This window comes from Alnus glutinosa, chromosome 1 (genome assembly GCF_958979055.1).
Source record: "Alnus glutinosa chromosome 1, dhAlnGlut1.1, whole genome shotgun sequence".
In the NCBI taxonomy this organism is placed as follows: Eukaryota; Viridiplantae; Streptophyta; class Magnoliopsida; order Fagales; family Betulaceae; genus Alnus; species Alnus glutinosa.
The window spans coordinates 46,166,799-46,183,362 of NC_084886.1; the positions used below are offsets into that span (position 1 = coordinate 46,166,799).

General features: G+C 33.7%; 2 protein-coding genes across 2 annotated transcripts; one reads left to right on the plus strand and one right to left on the minus strand.

Moving 5' to 3' along the window:
• Positions 1 to 5,048: 5,048 nt before the first annotated feature.
• LOC133861958 (laccase-15-like) lies at positions 5,049 to 9,648 on the plus strand. The gene is made up of 6 exons (XM_062297825.1): positions 5,049 to 5,197; positions 5,464 to 5,615; positions 5,697 to 5,941; positions 6,091 to 6,219; positions 8,304 to 9,248; positions 9,367 to 9,648. Exons 1-6 carry the CDS (start codon positions 5,099 to 5,101, stop codon positions 9,495 to 9,497), a joined length of 1,701 nt encoding a protein of 566 aa, XP_062153809.1. The 5' UTR covers positions 5,049 to 5,098; the 3' UTR covers positions 9,498 to 9,648.
• Positions 9,649 to 10,612: 964 nt separating this feature from the next.
• Positions 10,613 to 14,286, minus strand: LOC133853130 (laccase-15-like). Its single transcript, XM_062289577.1, has 6 exons — positions 14,099 to 14,286; positions 13,705 to 13,856; positions 13,375 to 13,619; positions 13,106 to 13,234; positions 11,066 to 12,010; positions 10,613 to 10,958 (listed from the first exon to the last, which is right to left on the minus strand). The coding sequence occupies exons 1-6, from the start codon at positions 14,195 to 14,197 to the stop codon at positions 10,828 to 10,830; spliced, it is 1,701 nt and encodes a 566-aa protein (XP_062145561.1). The 5' UTR covers positions 14,198 to 14,286; the 3' UTR covers positions 10,613 to 10,827.
• Between the last annotated feature and the right edge of the window lie 2,278 nt (positions 14,287 to 16,564).

The window sequence follows — 16,564 nt, forward strand, 5'->3', positions numbered from 1 at the left end:
AAACTATAAAACATCATATCTGACTGTAAGAAGATTGTTTGCAAGAGTGAACCCAAAAGTGGCCGCAGAGAGTGAGAGGTAGACACTGAGAAAAAGGGGTAGAGTATTCTCGGTAATAAAAATAAAACAAATTCAATGTGAGGTTTTTTGTTCTACGCCATTCAATGTGAGGTTGAGGGCATTATCTCTCTCCTATTATCGAGAATTCTCCAAGAGTCTAAAGCCTTAAAACATAACTGTTGGATCTTGAGCCATTTGATCTAAGCCATACATCAATATGAGTGGAGTAGTTGAGACTTGAGACTTTTGATATGAAGGCGTTAACTTACTTAACTCTCTGATGACAACTTTTCTAGAACTTGAAAAATGAAGACTAGACTCTATAAGACTATAAGGTAGTAGGATAGTTGGGTCTCCGATCCGTTAAACCTATTAAACCGAATTGTAGCTAGGCCTTTTAGTCTTTATATATAAAGTCAAATTATGAATTTTATATATATATATATGAACGAGTTTATCGAGCAGAGTCGAGCTTTGTTCACTAGCTTATTTCGAGTCCAGTCGAATATTGGCATGTTTAGTTGAATATTGGCATGTTTAGCTCGTATACTTAAAAATATGTTCAAGATATGTTCATTTAATAAACAAACTGATTTCGAATCGAGCTAATCTGAATCGAACTCGAATATGTTTACGAGGAGCTCTACTCACTTACGGCCCTAAATTGATTACAATAACTATATTTTCTTTATAAATGCATCCTCTATATGAATGATTTGTGGATTTGGTTAAATAGTTGTATTTTTATAAATTTTATGAGGTTATAATAAACATTTTACATGTTAGCCGTCTTAACTTAAAAGTAAAATAAAATAAAATCAACAGCAGGAGTTAATAGAAAAGAGCAGGTAGAATAGCTCACCATATTACAATTTTTAAAATTTTGAAAAAACATTGCAAATATGATGATAGTTTAAGGGGATAAGTTTACTTTATGAAATTGCAATCTCAAATCAGATTTTTATTTCAATGATGCGGATACAATTGGCTCCTTCCTACCTTTTCTAGGAAAAAAAAAACCCATCAAAAAATTAATTTTGCATTTAACGTGACTTTAAAATAGTCCTTTATATTACTTTTTTGGGAATGAATTCCAAAAAAGTGATGGTCTCGGACATTACTCGTGAATTTGACCCTCTATTATCAAATCAAACTTGAGGGATATATATATATATATATATATATATATATATATATATATATATTCTTGTTGTTAATCTGGAAAAATAGCTGAATGCTACAAATGAAAAGTTTTACCTTCGAACGTACTTTGAAGCAAGATTCATATATTCTTGTTCGAAAATATGACAAAATAAATCCCATAGAAAAACATAATTTTAAAATAAAAGCAGAGCAGATATTAGTTAGAAAGCTTTAAAATAAAATTAATTTACCCATTTTTGTTTGAACAAAATATTATTGCAAACTTGATCTTTGAAGAGAGGATGGTTGGATCGAGACCAGACCTTAGGGATAGGTTCTCAATTAATTTTGAGGTGATCAAAAGATCTAGATGGAAGCAATAGGTTCTCAATTATGTAGGGGCCATTACTTCTATGGGAACAACATTTGCAACTAATCAGTTCCATTTTGGACTGCATAGGGTAAATAGGGATCTTAAAATTCAAATCAAAGGGCCTGGCCTACTCAACGAACACCATCAATGTGCTGAGATATCTTATCAAATACAAAACAAACAATATCAGGTATCAATGAAAAACTATAAATGTACGAGGTTAATCACATAATACTTAACGCCATCCTGATTTAGGGTGGCGCAAAAGGCTTGTAATAACAATTAATAATAGAATTATAATTATTTTCAAATCAAGATTCAATTAAGGAATTGAAGCAAAAGGGATACATAGAAAACGAGTAGTGCTATTCGGTCCTCTCCCATCAGACTTTCATCCGACCCATGCATAATTTATATATATATATATATATATATATATATATATATATATATATATATATATATATATATATTCAAAAGAAATGTCACGTGGGTCAGATAATGGTGTGAGGGGAGGGGGCCGAATAGCGCTGTTCATAGAAAACTACTCATCTGAGTGTTTTCATATTAATAAACTGATAAAAAAAAAATACATAAACTGATGGCTAAATCCATCTTATTAGACTTATATAAAGCCTCAATTTGAAAACCTAAAAATAATATTAAAAAAAAAAAAAAAAAAAAAAAAAAAGCACTTTGCACTAAAAGAATACAAAATGACAATTTTCACCTAGTAAAAGTTGAAATTAAGAAAATTTTGTGAAATACAAAATTAATTATAGCCTCTGAATAATTATAAGCTTTTCAACGCCATCAAATTTGTCTCAATCCAATGTTAGAATCAAAAAATGTAAATTTCTTTTTAAGTAAAACAGATCCAACAAAAAAAAAAAGGGGGAAAGTTGGCTTGCATCATAAAATTCTGTTCACGTTGATGACTAAAATAAATTATCACAATATGATCAATAATCACACATATATAGAAGATGATATATATTTTTCACGTAGAAATCTAAATAGATAAGAAAAATAAAATAAAATAATCATAGACCTAACTAATTCAACGGTAAACAAATATCACATCTACAACTAACTAATTAACAATTAGTAATACTACTTTAGAGGGTTGCTTGATCGAATTGAATTCCACAATTTTCCTCTTTGGGGGACCGACCTGGGTGGGTGTGGTGTTAGAAATTAAGGCTAGCTATTAATGAGGCAGAACTGTCGAAGTACTTTTTGTCATCAATTTATAGAAGACGCAAACGTATACGAAAAGTCTGGTCTCGATAATTCTAGTGAAAGAGTCATAAACTACAATTTGATCATTGAATATTGTGTAACGAAAAAAAGGCAACTTTACTTGCTCTGAATTATCATCCTTCTTTTGTTAAGTCGATCTCTTCAAAATTTCAACATTATTGTAATGTCCTTCTTCGATCTATTAGGTTTAGGTTATGTCATACAGTAGAAAGTGTAAAATAACTTGTATACCCTTCAAAATTTTATAAGATTTCAAATTTTCCTCTACTTAATTACAAATATCTATCTATATTTTTTAAGAAAAAAAAAAAAAGTGACAGAAAAACGTGACTGTCGATTACTTGGGACCCATCAAGTGACCCATCGGTTACACCGGCCATACAAATTTTTATTTTAATTATTTTTGGACAAAAATTTCTTACAAGTCAGTTTGTAAGAAATTTCATACAACCCACATATAAGAGTGACATGTGTCCTTTAAACATGTATTCCTCACATGCCAAGAGACACATGTCAATCTTATATGTAAGTTGTATGAAATTTCATACAAACCAGCTTGTAGAAAATTTATGTTCATTATTTTTTAAGTTAAAATCAGAGCATTTTGAGAATATCATGTCCATTTGTTAGGATTTAAAAGAAAATCCTGAGAGAAGGGGGGACATTACAAAAATGTTAAAGTTAGTTACACTAAATTAAGATAAATTGAACTTTAGAAGGACATTATAAAAGGGTTAACAATTCATGGGAGTAATGAAGTGAAGTTTCTTCAAAAAAAAAATAATAATAATACACTGAAAAAGCAGAAAAACATTTGCATATATAGTTTAGGTGCTCTTGTTACAATTTCTTTCATTCATTTGCACTACTAATTAAGTTCAAATTAAATTTACCGTTCAGATTGCACTTCAAATCATTAGACCAGTACGTATATTAGTGGTGGTTGCTAGACAAAAAAAAAAAAAAAGATATATATATATATATAAACAAAATTCTAATTCAATTTACAAGTCATTCAAACTCCAAATGAGATTGCACTTGTATCCAATTAATATGGAAGGCTATGTGCTCGTGTGTTTATTTATTTATTTATTTTTGAAAAATAGGATGAAAAAAATACCTTTATGTTTGAATATCCTTGCATGATAATTGATATGCCCAGTGGCGGACCCAGCCTTGGGGATTTGGAGGGGCCAAATTAAAAAAAAAATGTTATAATCCAAAACTAAAAAAATCTAAAAAAACCATTTCTTCTAGTCTTCCACACCTTAACCTAATATATGATCATATATAGCATTTTCACAACCAGCAAAAATTTGATTGAGTGGAATCATCACAACTCTAAACTATGATACACTTTTGAACAGAGAGATTTAAGATTACCTCGTAAACAAAACCAGCACTACTATCTACTGAGCTTAGTGGAGAAGTAGTGTTCAAAAACGGTGAAAAACCTCTTCTCTCTAGCTTCAACACCTACAAACATCAAAACCAACTTAAAAAAAAAAAAATAAAAAAAAATCCTTCTCTATAATGCACTAAATGCTAGTTTAATTTTCACAATTTCACTCACAGCCGGAGACTTTCTTTTCCACTACAGGCAGTAGCACCCTACACCCACACCAAAAGTTTTTATGTTTCATCTCTGTGAGTACGTGACTATGTCTCTTTTTCTTTTAGAAGGTCTATATGTCATTTCTTATTTTCTTGTTTCCTATCTTCTTGAGCCATTGGGGTGCTATCCACCAGTCATCTTGTCGACTGTCACGCTAAGCTAGAGCCTAGAAGTATGGTGTATGGCTATGGGGATGGACCGGATTGTTGTATGGACTACTGGAGAAAAAAAAAAATTGAACGTGACTCTGACTTGTGGCTTTAATTGTTGCTTTGACATCTAAAACTCATATTGACTCTAGGGTAGAAAGTAGAGAGTAGACTAAAGTCTAAATAGTACTTTGATGGGCCAACTACAAGAGTGCAAGTTTGTAAGACAAAAATAAGTAGTAATTTTCTTTTGTTTTAGAAGCCAGTGGCCCCTTGCTGGCCTAAAAGCTAGAGATCCGCCCCTGGATATGCCCCATATTATTGAGGCCAGGACATAATTTAGATGAGCTGAATATATTTCCCATATATATATATAAGCTTCAAGGTTAGAAGGTTAAAACTCACAAGTCACGTCCATATATATACGTCCGGAGTTCATAACCAGTACTACAAGTGAAAAGGTTTTCCGGCCATCACCCAACTGAAAAATTAACCATGTGGTTCGTCCTGAAGGTTTCCAGCTTGCAAGTCTTAGGGATCCTATTTGTGATCGGAGCCTTCCATTCCCAAGCTTGTGTTCGTCATACTTTTGTGGTAATTAATTAAATTAAGTAATTAATATCTTGTCCTTTGTGATGCTAATTTGCTCGATCATGAGATCATGAATCTCTGGTATACATAAAACCTTCATAGTAATTTATTTATTTTCTATGAGGATCATTTTATTTATTCATTCGTCGATCATTTTCTACAACATGCGTCGATCAATCGTACGCTTGCATGCATGGAGTTTTTTTTTTTTTTTTTTTTTGAATTTGCATGCATAATCTATGCATATTATCCATACTTTCTATTTATAGGTAAAAGAAGCTCCGTACACGAGACTGTGCAGCACAAAGAACATCTTGACAGTTAATGGCCTGTTTCCTGGACCAACACTACATGTTCACAAAGGAGACACAATCATTGTTGATGTTTATAACAAGGGCAATTACAACATAACTATTCATTGGTAATGATTCATTGATTATATTATATAATTAATTGCTGTCTAGTATAATTAATCCGACAATATTTGTAAGTAATTTTGTAGGCATGGAGTAAAACAGCCGAGAAATCCGTGGTCGGACGGTCCTGCATATATCACGCAGTGCCCAATACAACCAGGTGGTAGATTTAGCCAAAAGATTATATTTTCCACAGAGGAAGGAACTCTATGGTGGCACGCTCACAGTGAGTGGTGGCGAGCAACTGTTCACGGTGCTATAATCATATATCCCAAGCATGGAACCAGTTATCCTTTCCCCCTTCCTCATGCAGAGGTTCCCATCATCTTAGGTATATATAAAAGTCCTCTCAATTAATGAGTCAAAAACCTCTACAAATTAATTACAATTAACGACTAAAGAAAATGTTTGAAAATTTGAGGAATAAATTTTTATTTTTGAAATAATCAATTAATGGAAATATAATTTGAATTATTGCAGGAGAGTGGTGGAAGGAAGATATTGAGAAGATTTATAATGAAACTCTTCAGACGGGAGGAGCACCCAATGTCTCTGATGCTTTCACCATCAATGGTCAACCGGGTGATCTTTATCCGTGCTCAAAACCAGGTCAACTTACATATATACATATACATATATATAACAGTTAGTACGTAAAAAAATACATACATATTTTCTCAAAAAAGAAAAAAGAAAAAACATATATATATATATATATATATATATATATATATATATATATATATATATATAAAATTGTGGGGAGATTGTCCGTCACATTAGGAGATAAATAGATTGTTAATTAATTAACTGCATGGAGAACACTATCCCGAAAAAGAAATGAAGCAGCGCGCAGTACGAAATTCTAGGAATGGAAGTGAATTTGAGTTGTGAAATTCGCCCAACAAACCCTAATAACACTTAGCTAGAGAAGGGTGAATATGTGTTTTTTAATAAACCCAATTAATTAAAAATTGCAACAATACACAATCACTAAAATTGATAAAAACATAAAATATATAGATAGAGCATAACAATTTCGGAGACGAAGTTGAAACTTTTTGAAGAGTTATTTAAAATTAAAACTACTTCGGGACAATCAAACCCAGAAAACCGATCAATTATAGAAGATTAAAATTACAACCAATTTGTACTTACTAAACGACTTTTGTAGTAAAAACTTGACTTGTACCAAATGAACAACCCTTTTGTCTTCTACCACAATAGCTCAAGAACTTTGCCCAGTTGTTTATTCAATCTCCTCTACAACCCAAAACTCCGGTGGCTTGAAAGTTTTTGTGAATTTCTGTGGTTTAAAGAAACTCTAGGAGATGTAAGGAATTGAAACCATAACGATGCAAGCGTTATCTCTTAGCTTACAAAATATTGTCCTCGAGTTCTTATGAGGTTTAGGTACTGAAAGTTGGTTTTTGAAAAACACAACGAGAGGCAGCGACGTTCGAACGGATTAGTGAAGCGTTCGAATGCGTATTGGAGTTTCACAGTTTTATAGCTATGGGCATTCGAACATGGTACGACTGGAATTGCGACCAAACATCTTGAATCTACTTGACTAAACATCATGTTCGAAACTTCTTCAATCGAGCTTACAACCGAGCTTCTTTGTGGCTTTTTGAAAAATATCACGTCCGAACTCTCTTTGTCTGCAGTTGTGACTAGATCTCTCTTTTGCTCTTGTGAAACTCATCCATCCGATCATTCTACGACTGCCATTGCGATTAAAGTGCTCAAAATTTTTGAATTTCAACGGCATGAGTATCTTCATTCGAACTTCCAACAATCAAAACTACGACCGAAGCTCTCGGTTCTCAGTTTTTTTAGGTGCTTGAAGATCATGTTCAAACAGATATCAATCAGCCTGCCAAACAACTTTTGTTCTTCAACTTTAAACACAATTTTGAAATTTAAGACTAAATCAACTCGGCCACTAGAGACTTATATCCAACTTAGTTTTGACACTGAATTAGTTAACATAAAACCTAACAAATTATTAATGTCCATGACTAGTTTTTATTGAAGCATCATCAACAAGTTAGGCCATATAATATTCAAGCTTCGTTTATTAAATTTTCAAATATGCATTCATGACCTAGCTTGATGACTTTTATTTCATCTTCACACATCAACAAACATTATTACCAAATTGTGAACCTCTATAAAGCTGTTAGTAGTTTTCACCTCTTTTTATCTAAATCATAGTTAAGATTGATATATTTATCAAGTTAAGTAGATGGATTATGGTGTATCATTGGAATACGGGCCCACTGGACAAAGGAACAAGGCCCAAGGCCGATGACACCCATTATAAATACAAGCAGCCATTGCAAGCAAGGGAATTCTGGATAAACTCACTATTCTTCTCTATTTCATTTTCTTTAAAATTTTATATTAATTATCTCAAGAAGTTTCCTTTAAAAGTAGTAACATTTACGGAGGATATATATATATATATATATATATATATATATATATATATATATATATATATATATATATATATATATATATATATATATATATATATATATATATATATATATATATATATATATATATATATATATATATATATATATATATATATATATTGTCTTTAGAGATCATTGATCTATGATTTAAATTAGTAAATAGTATCCTCACTTCTAATATTGCGATTAACTATTTGCGCGCAGAGACATTCAAGCTTAAGGTTGATCAGGGCAAGACCTATCTACTCCGCCTAATAAATGCTGCCGTGCAAGAAATACACTTTTTTGCCATCGCCAAACATAATGTCACTGTGGTCGGAATAGATGGCAGCTACACCAAGCCGTTGGAAACATCTTACGTGGCAATATCCCCCGGCCAAACCATCAACGTTTTGTTGAAAGCTAATGAGCAACCTGACCACTACTACATGGCTGCTAGAGTATACTCTGGCTCCCCTGCGGTTGCTTTCGATAACACAACCACCACTGCTGTCGTCCAATACAACGGAAACTACACGCCATCTTCACCTCCTTCCTTGCCCAATCTTCCTTACTACAATGACACTAATGCCGAAGTTAGTTTCACCAGAAGCCTTAGAAGCTTAGCCGATGAAAATCATCCCATTGAAGTCCCGATAAACATAACCACAAAATTGTTTTTCACAATTTCCATCAACACATTCCCATGTCCAAACAATTCATGTGGAGGGCCTAATGGGACACGACTCGCCACTAGTATCAACAACATAAGCTTTGTGGACCCCTCCATCGATATACTACAAGCTTATTATTATCATGTCAATGGAGTATTTAGGACTCGTTTTCCAGACTTCCCACCATTGATATTCAATTTCACGGCCGAGTACCTTCCGTTGTACCTAGAGACACCGAAACGTGGGACGAAGGTGAAGATACTCGATTATAACACGACTGTAGAGATTGTTTTCCAAGGCACGAATTTGGTGGGTGGGAATGATCATCCAATGCATCTGCATGGATTTAGTTTCTTTGTTGTTGGATCGGGTCTCGGAAACTTTGACAAGGATAAGGACCCTTTGGGATATAATCTTGTTGACCCTCCTCTTCAGAACACCATTGCTGTCCCCTTAAACGGCTGGACTACCATTAGATTCAAGGCTAACAATCCTGGTTCGTCACACTGCAACTACTAGCTATTCTTTTTATTTTTTCTTTTCTTTTTTATATGTCGGAGCTACTATATATTGCTATTATGACGCTGATGTTTTTGTTTTGTGTGAATATATAGGAGTTTGGTTTATGCATTGCCATTTTGATCGGCATATGACATGGGGCATGGACATGGCGTTTGTAGTGAAAAATGGGAAAGGCCCAGAGGCGCATATCATACCACCACCACCGGACATGCCACCGTGTTGAAGTTGCTGCCAGCACGTAATAAATACCCCGGCCTCTGCCAATGATTGGTGGTGAATGACAAAGAAGTGGCAGAATAGCGGTTACAAAACATGCAGTTTTTGAAAATATATATAACAATTTCAAAATGCAGCTAATGAAAACACGATCATAATTCGTGCGTTTGTATAAATGCTTACATATATGGTCAGTTGTCTATTGTGGTATTAAACAACAAACTTAAATGGCAATTTGAAAACTGAAGAAATTAATAAAATCAAAGAAAAAGATAAAAAGAAAAATGGTTACACACCTAATACAGATGAAGTTGAGGGGCATTTGTGGGTGACCAAATCCACAAGACTATAACGTAAGACCAATTACCATGGTTGCAATCCAACTGTAACACACTCTCTCTCTCTCTCTCTCTCTCTCTCTCTCTGATATATATCTTTTTTTCTTTTTTTGACTTTCTACGTTTCGATCTATATATCTATCTAATTAAGAGCTTCCTTAATTTGTTGAACGAACAATTATCGATTATTATTATCAGCAACAAAATACACACAAACACCGTACCAACCCAATTAAAACGGAACCTCAAAAAATATTCATATTTTTGTTCCTATTAAAACTCCTCACGAATCTCACCAGTTTCGAACCTAACCTACCACTCTTACCATTCTTTCACGAATCTAGCTCACCACTTTCTTAAAAAAAAAAAAAAAAAAATTGAGAAAGCACAAGTTTTAAATTGCACGTTCCGAAAACGCAAACTCAACTAAACTTTAAAGCAGTCATGTGTTCCTAAACATGTGCTTTTTCACTTTTTAATTTTTTAATTTTTTTTTTAAAAAAAAAAAAAAAAACTAAGAGAAGAAGCCACGGTTAACTCCAAACTTGTTCGCCTAAACAATCATTTTCTCCCTCTCACGCGTCTAAATTAAGGAGTACCATTCAAGAACTAATTCTCTCTCATAAATGGGTTTTGGGTTGGTAAAGTATATATAATTTTTTAATCTACACTAACGGTGATTTCATGTATTTTGGATTTCTGTGCATTTAGTAATTAAAAGCTACGTACCATAAAACTAAATTTAAGAAACAACCAGTCAACCACTAGCTACTTCATGTTGAAGTGAATCCAAATAACGCCACCAATGTTATTTGGCTGAAGCAACGTACAGTAGTCATTGTGGAAATAACGCCACCAATGTTTGTAGAAATTAAACAGAAAGAATAAAAGCATCTAAAAAGTCCAATTTATCCACAAATATTCTGCCACTTCTCTGCCATTCGCCACCAATCATTGGCAGAGGCTGGGATATTTATTACGTGCTGGCCGGCAGCAACTTCAACACGGTGGCATGTCCGGTGGCGGTGGTATGATATGCGCCTCTGGGCCTTTCCCATTTTTCACTACAAACGCCATGTCCATGCCCCATGTCATATGCTTATCAAAATGGCAATGCATAAACCAAACTCCTATATTTTCACACAAAACAAAAGCATCAGCGTCATAATATAGTAATAGTAGCTTCATCTGACATATAAAAAAGAAAAGAATAGTTAGTAGTTGTAGTGTGACGAACCAGGATTGTCAGCCTTGAATCTAATGGTACTCCAGTCGTTTAAGGGGACAGCAACGGTGTTCTGAAGAGGAGGGTCAACAAGATTATATCCCAAAGGGTCCTTGTCCTTGTCAAAGTTTCCAAGACCCGATCCAACAACAAAGAAACTAAATCCATGCAGATGTATTGGATGATCATTCCCATCCACCAAATTCGTGCCTTGGAAAACAATCTCTACGGTCGTGTTATAATCGAGTATCTTCACCTTCGTCCCATGTTTCGGTGTCTCTAGGTACAACGGCAAGTCTTCCGCCGTGAAATTGAATATCAACGGCGGGAAGTCTGGAAAACGAGTCCCAAATTCTCCATTGATGTGATAATAATAAGCTTGTAATATATCGATGGAGGGGTCCACAAAGCTTATGTTGTTGATACTAGTGGCGAGTCGTGTCCCATTAGGCCCTTCACATGAATTGTTTGGACATGGGAACGTGTTGATGGAAATTGTGAAAAACAATTTTGTGGTTATGTTTATGGGGACCTCAATGGGATGATTTTCATCGGCTAAGCTTCTAAGGCTGCTGGTGAAACTAACTTCGGCATTAGTGTCATTGTAGTAAGGAAGATTGGGCAAGGAAGGAGGTGAAGATGGCGTGTAGTTTCCGTTGTATTGGACGACAGCAGTGGTGGTTGTGTTATCGAAAGCAACCGCAGGGGAGCCAGAGTATACTCTAGCAGCCATGTAGTAGTGGTCAGGTTGCTCATTAGCTTTCAACAAAAAGTCGATGGTTTGGCCGGGGGATATTGCGATATAAGATGTTTCCAATGGCTTGGTGTAGCTACCATCTGTTCCGACCACAGTGACATTATGTTTGGCGATGGCGAAAAAATGAATTTCTTGCACGGCAGCATTTATTAGGCGGAGTAGATAAGTCTTGCCCTGATCAACCTTAAGCTTGAATGTCTCTGCGCGCAAATGGTTAATCGCAATAATAGAAGTGAGGATACTGTAAAAAATAAAAAATAAAAAATAAAATTACTGACATGTACATGATTGAGTACTTCATTTCTTTTTGAAATATGATACATTGTTACGTCAAGATACAACTTTTAACCGTATTTACTCACGTGACAACTTTTACACTTTTTTTTTTTTTAGAAAAAAAACCGTAAAACTTGCTAGGGGCGGGCCATATTATCATATGAACAAATTGGTCAAGAGTTGTGTCTTGCAGTGATAAAAAATCATATCTCTTTCTTTTCTACGCCAAAGCGAACCTTTTCTTTTTCTTTGGGTTAACGAAATGGTGACTTTATTATTAATCAATTATCTCTACGTATTCTTTTAAATGAGAAGGTGATGCATTCTAAATGGTTAAAACAATGATTTTTAAAAAATGTAAATGGAGTTGATTTGGACAATTAGTGCAAGATACTCTCGTAATTTTAAATTTGCTTTTTAGTTGATAGATTCATTATATTAGAAGGGTCACTAATAATGTGACGCATGGTTTAATAAAGGTTTGTCATTAAACATAAACATATTATAGATTAGAGTTTTGATGAAAATTAAAAAATATTGTTTTGTTAGAGTAATTTACTCTATTTTTCTTATCGAGCCTAGGAAGTTCAGCTGGCACTTGCGCTAGCAAATTAAAGAAGGCAAAATTACCGCCAAATTGATCTATGATTCATAGGTCAAACACTTGATCCTCATACACCACTACAGATCATGAGATTTTTTGAAACTCTACAATTAGTGGTTTATTATATATAAGCTCGATCATGAAAAATTAATAAACCAAATTTGAATATATCCTCTTCTTTTTCTTCTGGGAAATTTATAAGCAGAGTTTTTTTTTTTTTTTTTTTTTAAGGAATAAGCAGTGTTAATTAATTTCCCACGCGATTAGCCGTCTATCTGTCTCCTCTTCCCATCTTTTCATTTTAATTTCTAACTTCAATCATAATATATAACAGTAAGTTAGTACAAAATACAAAAGAAACAGTACTTTATATGCACGTGTATATATATATTCTAAAACTTAATAAGTATGTGACCTGGTTTTGAGCACGGATAAAGATCACCAGGTTGACCATTGATGGTGAAAGCATCAGAAACATTGGGGGCTCCTCCCGTCCGAAGAGTTTCATTATAAATCTCCTCTATATCTTTCTTCCACCACTCTCCTACAATATCAAATTAGATTTCCATTAATTATTTCAAAAATAAAAATTTCTTCGTCAAATTTTCTAACATTTTCTTTAGTGTTGTAATTAATTTAAGTTTTTTTGACTCATTAATTGATAGGTCTTTTATATATATATACCTAAGATAATGGGAACCTCTGCATGAGGAAGGGGGAAAGGATAACTGGTTCCATGCTTGGGATATATGATTATAGCACCGTGAACGGTTGCTCGCCACCACTCACTGTGAGCGTGCCACCAAAGAGTCCCTTCCTCCGTGGAAAATATAATCTTTTGACTAAATCTTCCACCCGGTTGTATTGGGCATTGCGTGATATATGCAGGACCGTCTGACCACGGATTTCTCGGCTGTTTTACTCCATGCCTGCAAAATTACTCACAAATATGGAAGTATTAATTATATTAATTACTAGCCAGCAATTAATATAATATAATAAATGAATCATTACCAATGAATAGTTATGTTGTAATTGCCCTTGTTATAAACATCAACAATGATTGTGTCTCCTTGGTGAACATGTAGTGTTGGTCCAGGAAACAGGCCATTAACTGTCAAGATGTTCTTTGTGCTGCACAGTCTCGCGTATGGAGCTTCTTCTACCTGCATGCAATAGCTAGAAGGTTTACAAATATAGATAACTCATAAACCAAACATGCATGCAAGCAGCGTACAAACATATATCATTCAATGTACGTATGTACGTTGTAGAAAATCAACCAACGAATAATTAAATTGATCCACATAGAAAATGAATTAATTAATTACTAGTAGGGTAATTTACGCCCCATTAATTCATCTCATGAGGAAATTAATAGCATAGAGAAAAATAAGATATTACTTACCACAAAAGTGTGTCGACGAACCCGAGCTTGGGAACGAAAGGCTCCGACAAATAGGATCCCTAAGACTTGCAAGAAGAAAACCTTCAGGATCAACCCCATTTTTATTTTTTTTTTGTATCTTTTGGGTGATGAAAACCTTTATCTTTCTTTTATGATTTGTTGTGCTGAGTGTGACTTCTGGACTTGATGATAAGAGCTAGTGGTGAAGGTACCATCAATTAGATGCTTAATTAAATACTAGTCACTAGCACCAGGAAAGCACGCATCTTCCTCTAAATTCAACTATAATTAATTTCAACTTAACAAATATTATATTATAAAAGTATTTTTCTTCCCCAATGTGGCTTGTTTCTAGCTATTTCAATTTATTAATTGTGTAGCTTTCAATTAAACATGTTACACGGGTTCATGAAGATCTACATTTACAGCCATATATAGATTAATTAATATCATAATTTTAAGAGCTAAATACGTTTGACTCCCATGTGGTTTAATGCTTTTATTTTTTGTTCCATGTAGTTCATTTTGTATCATAAATGATACATCGTTTCTGGCTAAAGACAAAAATAATACTTCCGTCTAAAAATCAACGGAAGTCCGCATTAACACCTCTCAGGTGTTGACACGTGTCCTATATATTAAAAAAACTTAAAAATAATAAAACTTAACAAAAAATAAAGGCATTAAATTTTTTTTAAAAAAAAAAATAGAAAGGCCCTTTGGGCAAAATAGGGGTGGCCAAAACCACCCCCAAAAGCCTTGGGGATGGCTCGGCCATCCCCATTTTCTCTTTGGGGGTGGTTGAACCACCTTTGTGGCCCATGGGGTGGTTTGTCCTTTAGGGTGGCTAAACCTAAATCATATCAAAATTTTCAAAATACTTATCCTTTTTTTTTTGGAAAAAAAAAAATTGCTAAGATTTAGGTGTTGGTTAGAATTTAATGGAATTTGTAAAAATACCCATGCCTAAATCTTTGAAAATTTTATAATTTTTTTTAAAAAAAAATAAACACAAGGGTTTTTTTTTTTGAAATTTTGATAGGATTTAACGAAAAATTCTAACGGATGACTGAGATTGAAACTTTTTAAAAAATTGATACCCTAAATTGAAACGTTTTAAAGTTTAGGTACATTTTTTCAAAATGGACGAAAGTTCAGAAATTATAAGTGAAGTTCTTTCATAATTTTATATATATATATATACTTATTTCTTCTGCGTTTAGCATTTTGGCCCCATGTAAAATCTAACTTAATAATCATAATATAATGTATGAATCCAAGCAGATTAGACAATTGGGGCGGCTTACTCAACCGTACGTCTAAGTGATAGAACAAAGTGCCATACATATGAGAAAGACATTCATGATTCAGCTCATCTAAATTATGCAGTGCTATTTGTGTTTTTTCTTTTGGTGTATTTGTCTTTCATTAGAGTAAATCCCATTATACTTTTTTAGCTTTCGATCATTAGAATAATCATGCACATACGTACTTTTCGTATAGGTTGCGATCCTTTTATTAATTAAGGCCTCGTTTGGTTCACAGAATGACTATTCCATTAGAAAAATAAATAGTTTTTTCTGGAAATAGAAGTTGGCGGAATGGAATGATTATTCATATTCTTTTGTTTGGTAATAACTCACACATTTTAATCGGAATTCAAAAAAAATTCTTAAAATAACCCTACATTATTTGTTTTTTTTTTTTTTAAAAAAAAATCAAACTAAAAAAACTACAAAACTAAAAAACTAAAAAAATAAAAAATAAATTGGTGGGTGGCCGGCCACCCACCGTTGAACCGAAGGCCACCCCCGACGAGAACTGGGAGTGGCTTGTGCCACCCCCAGTTGCTCCGGGGGTGGTGCGACCACCCCTGGCCCTCCAAAGTAGCTAGCCGACCACCCCAATTTCAAATATTGGGGTGATCGGCCAGCCACTTTGGGATTTAGTTTTTCTCCTCTTTTTTTTTTTTTTAAACAAAATATTTGAAAGAAAATAAAAAATGACTTTTTTTTTTTTGGAAATTGTATTCTTTACCCCCAAAGAATAGGTATTCCTTTTCATAAGGGAATAGTTATTCTATGGAATAGACCCCTACCAAACAAATGAATGGTTATTCCTATGGAATAATCATTCCATTCCAGGGGTCTATTCCCCAAACCAAACAGGGCCTTAGGAGTCTATTCCAGGGGTCTATTCCTATGGAATAGAAATCAAAAATATTTCTACCTCATTGATAATAATTGAACTTACGAAAAATTACAAATTAGCCCTCCAAACTGTCAACCATTTTGCAAGTAGCCCCACGAACTGTCAAAGTTAGACTTTGGCTTCCTAAACTACCAAAAAGTTTTCAAAATGTTTATTTTGTCAAAATATGTCTATAATGCCCCTGCCATATGTCATTTTTCAATTAAAACACTAAAATTTTATTTTATTTTTTAATTGAAAAAATGACACATGCAG

Bases quoted from the DNA above. Each gene is read 5' to 3' on its own strand.
- LOC133861958 (XM_062297825.1), top strand. From the start codon at position 5,099: ATGTGGTTCGTCCTGAAGGTTTCCAGCTTGCAAGTCTTAGGGATCCTA. The intron at 5,616-5,696 runs GTAATGATTCAT...GTAATTTTGTAG, and splicing joins TACAACATAACTATTCATTG to GCATGGAGTAAAACAGCCGA. The intron at 6,220-8,303 runs GTCAACTTACAT...ATTTGCGCGCAG, and splicing joins TTATCCGTGCTCAAAACCAG to AGACATTCAAGCTTAAGGTT.
- LOC133853130 (XM_062289577.1), bottom strand. From the start codon at position 14,197: ATGGGGTTGATCCTGAAGGTTTTCTTCTTGCAAGTCTTAGGGATCCTA. The intron at 13,620-13,704 runs GTAATGATTCAT...GTAATTTTGCAG, and splicing joins TACAACATAACTATTCATTG to GCATGGAGTAAAACAGCCGA. The intron at 13,235-13,374 runs GTATATATATAT...TTGATATTGTAG, and splicing joins AGAGGTTCCCATTATCTTAG to GAGAGTGGTGGAAGAAAGAT.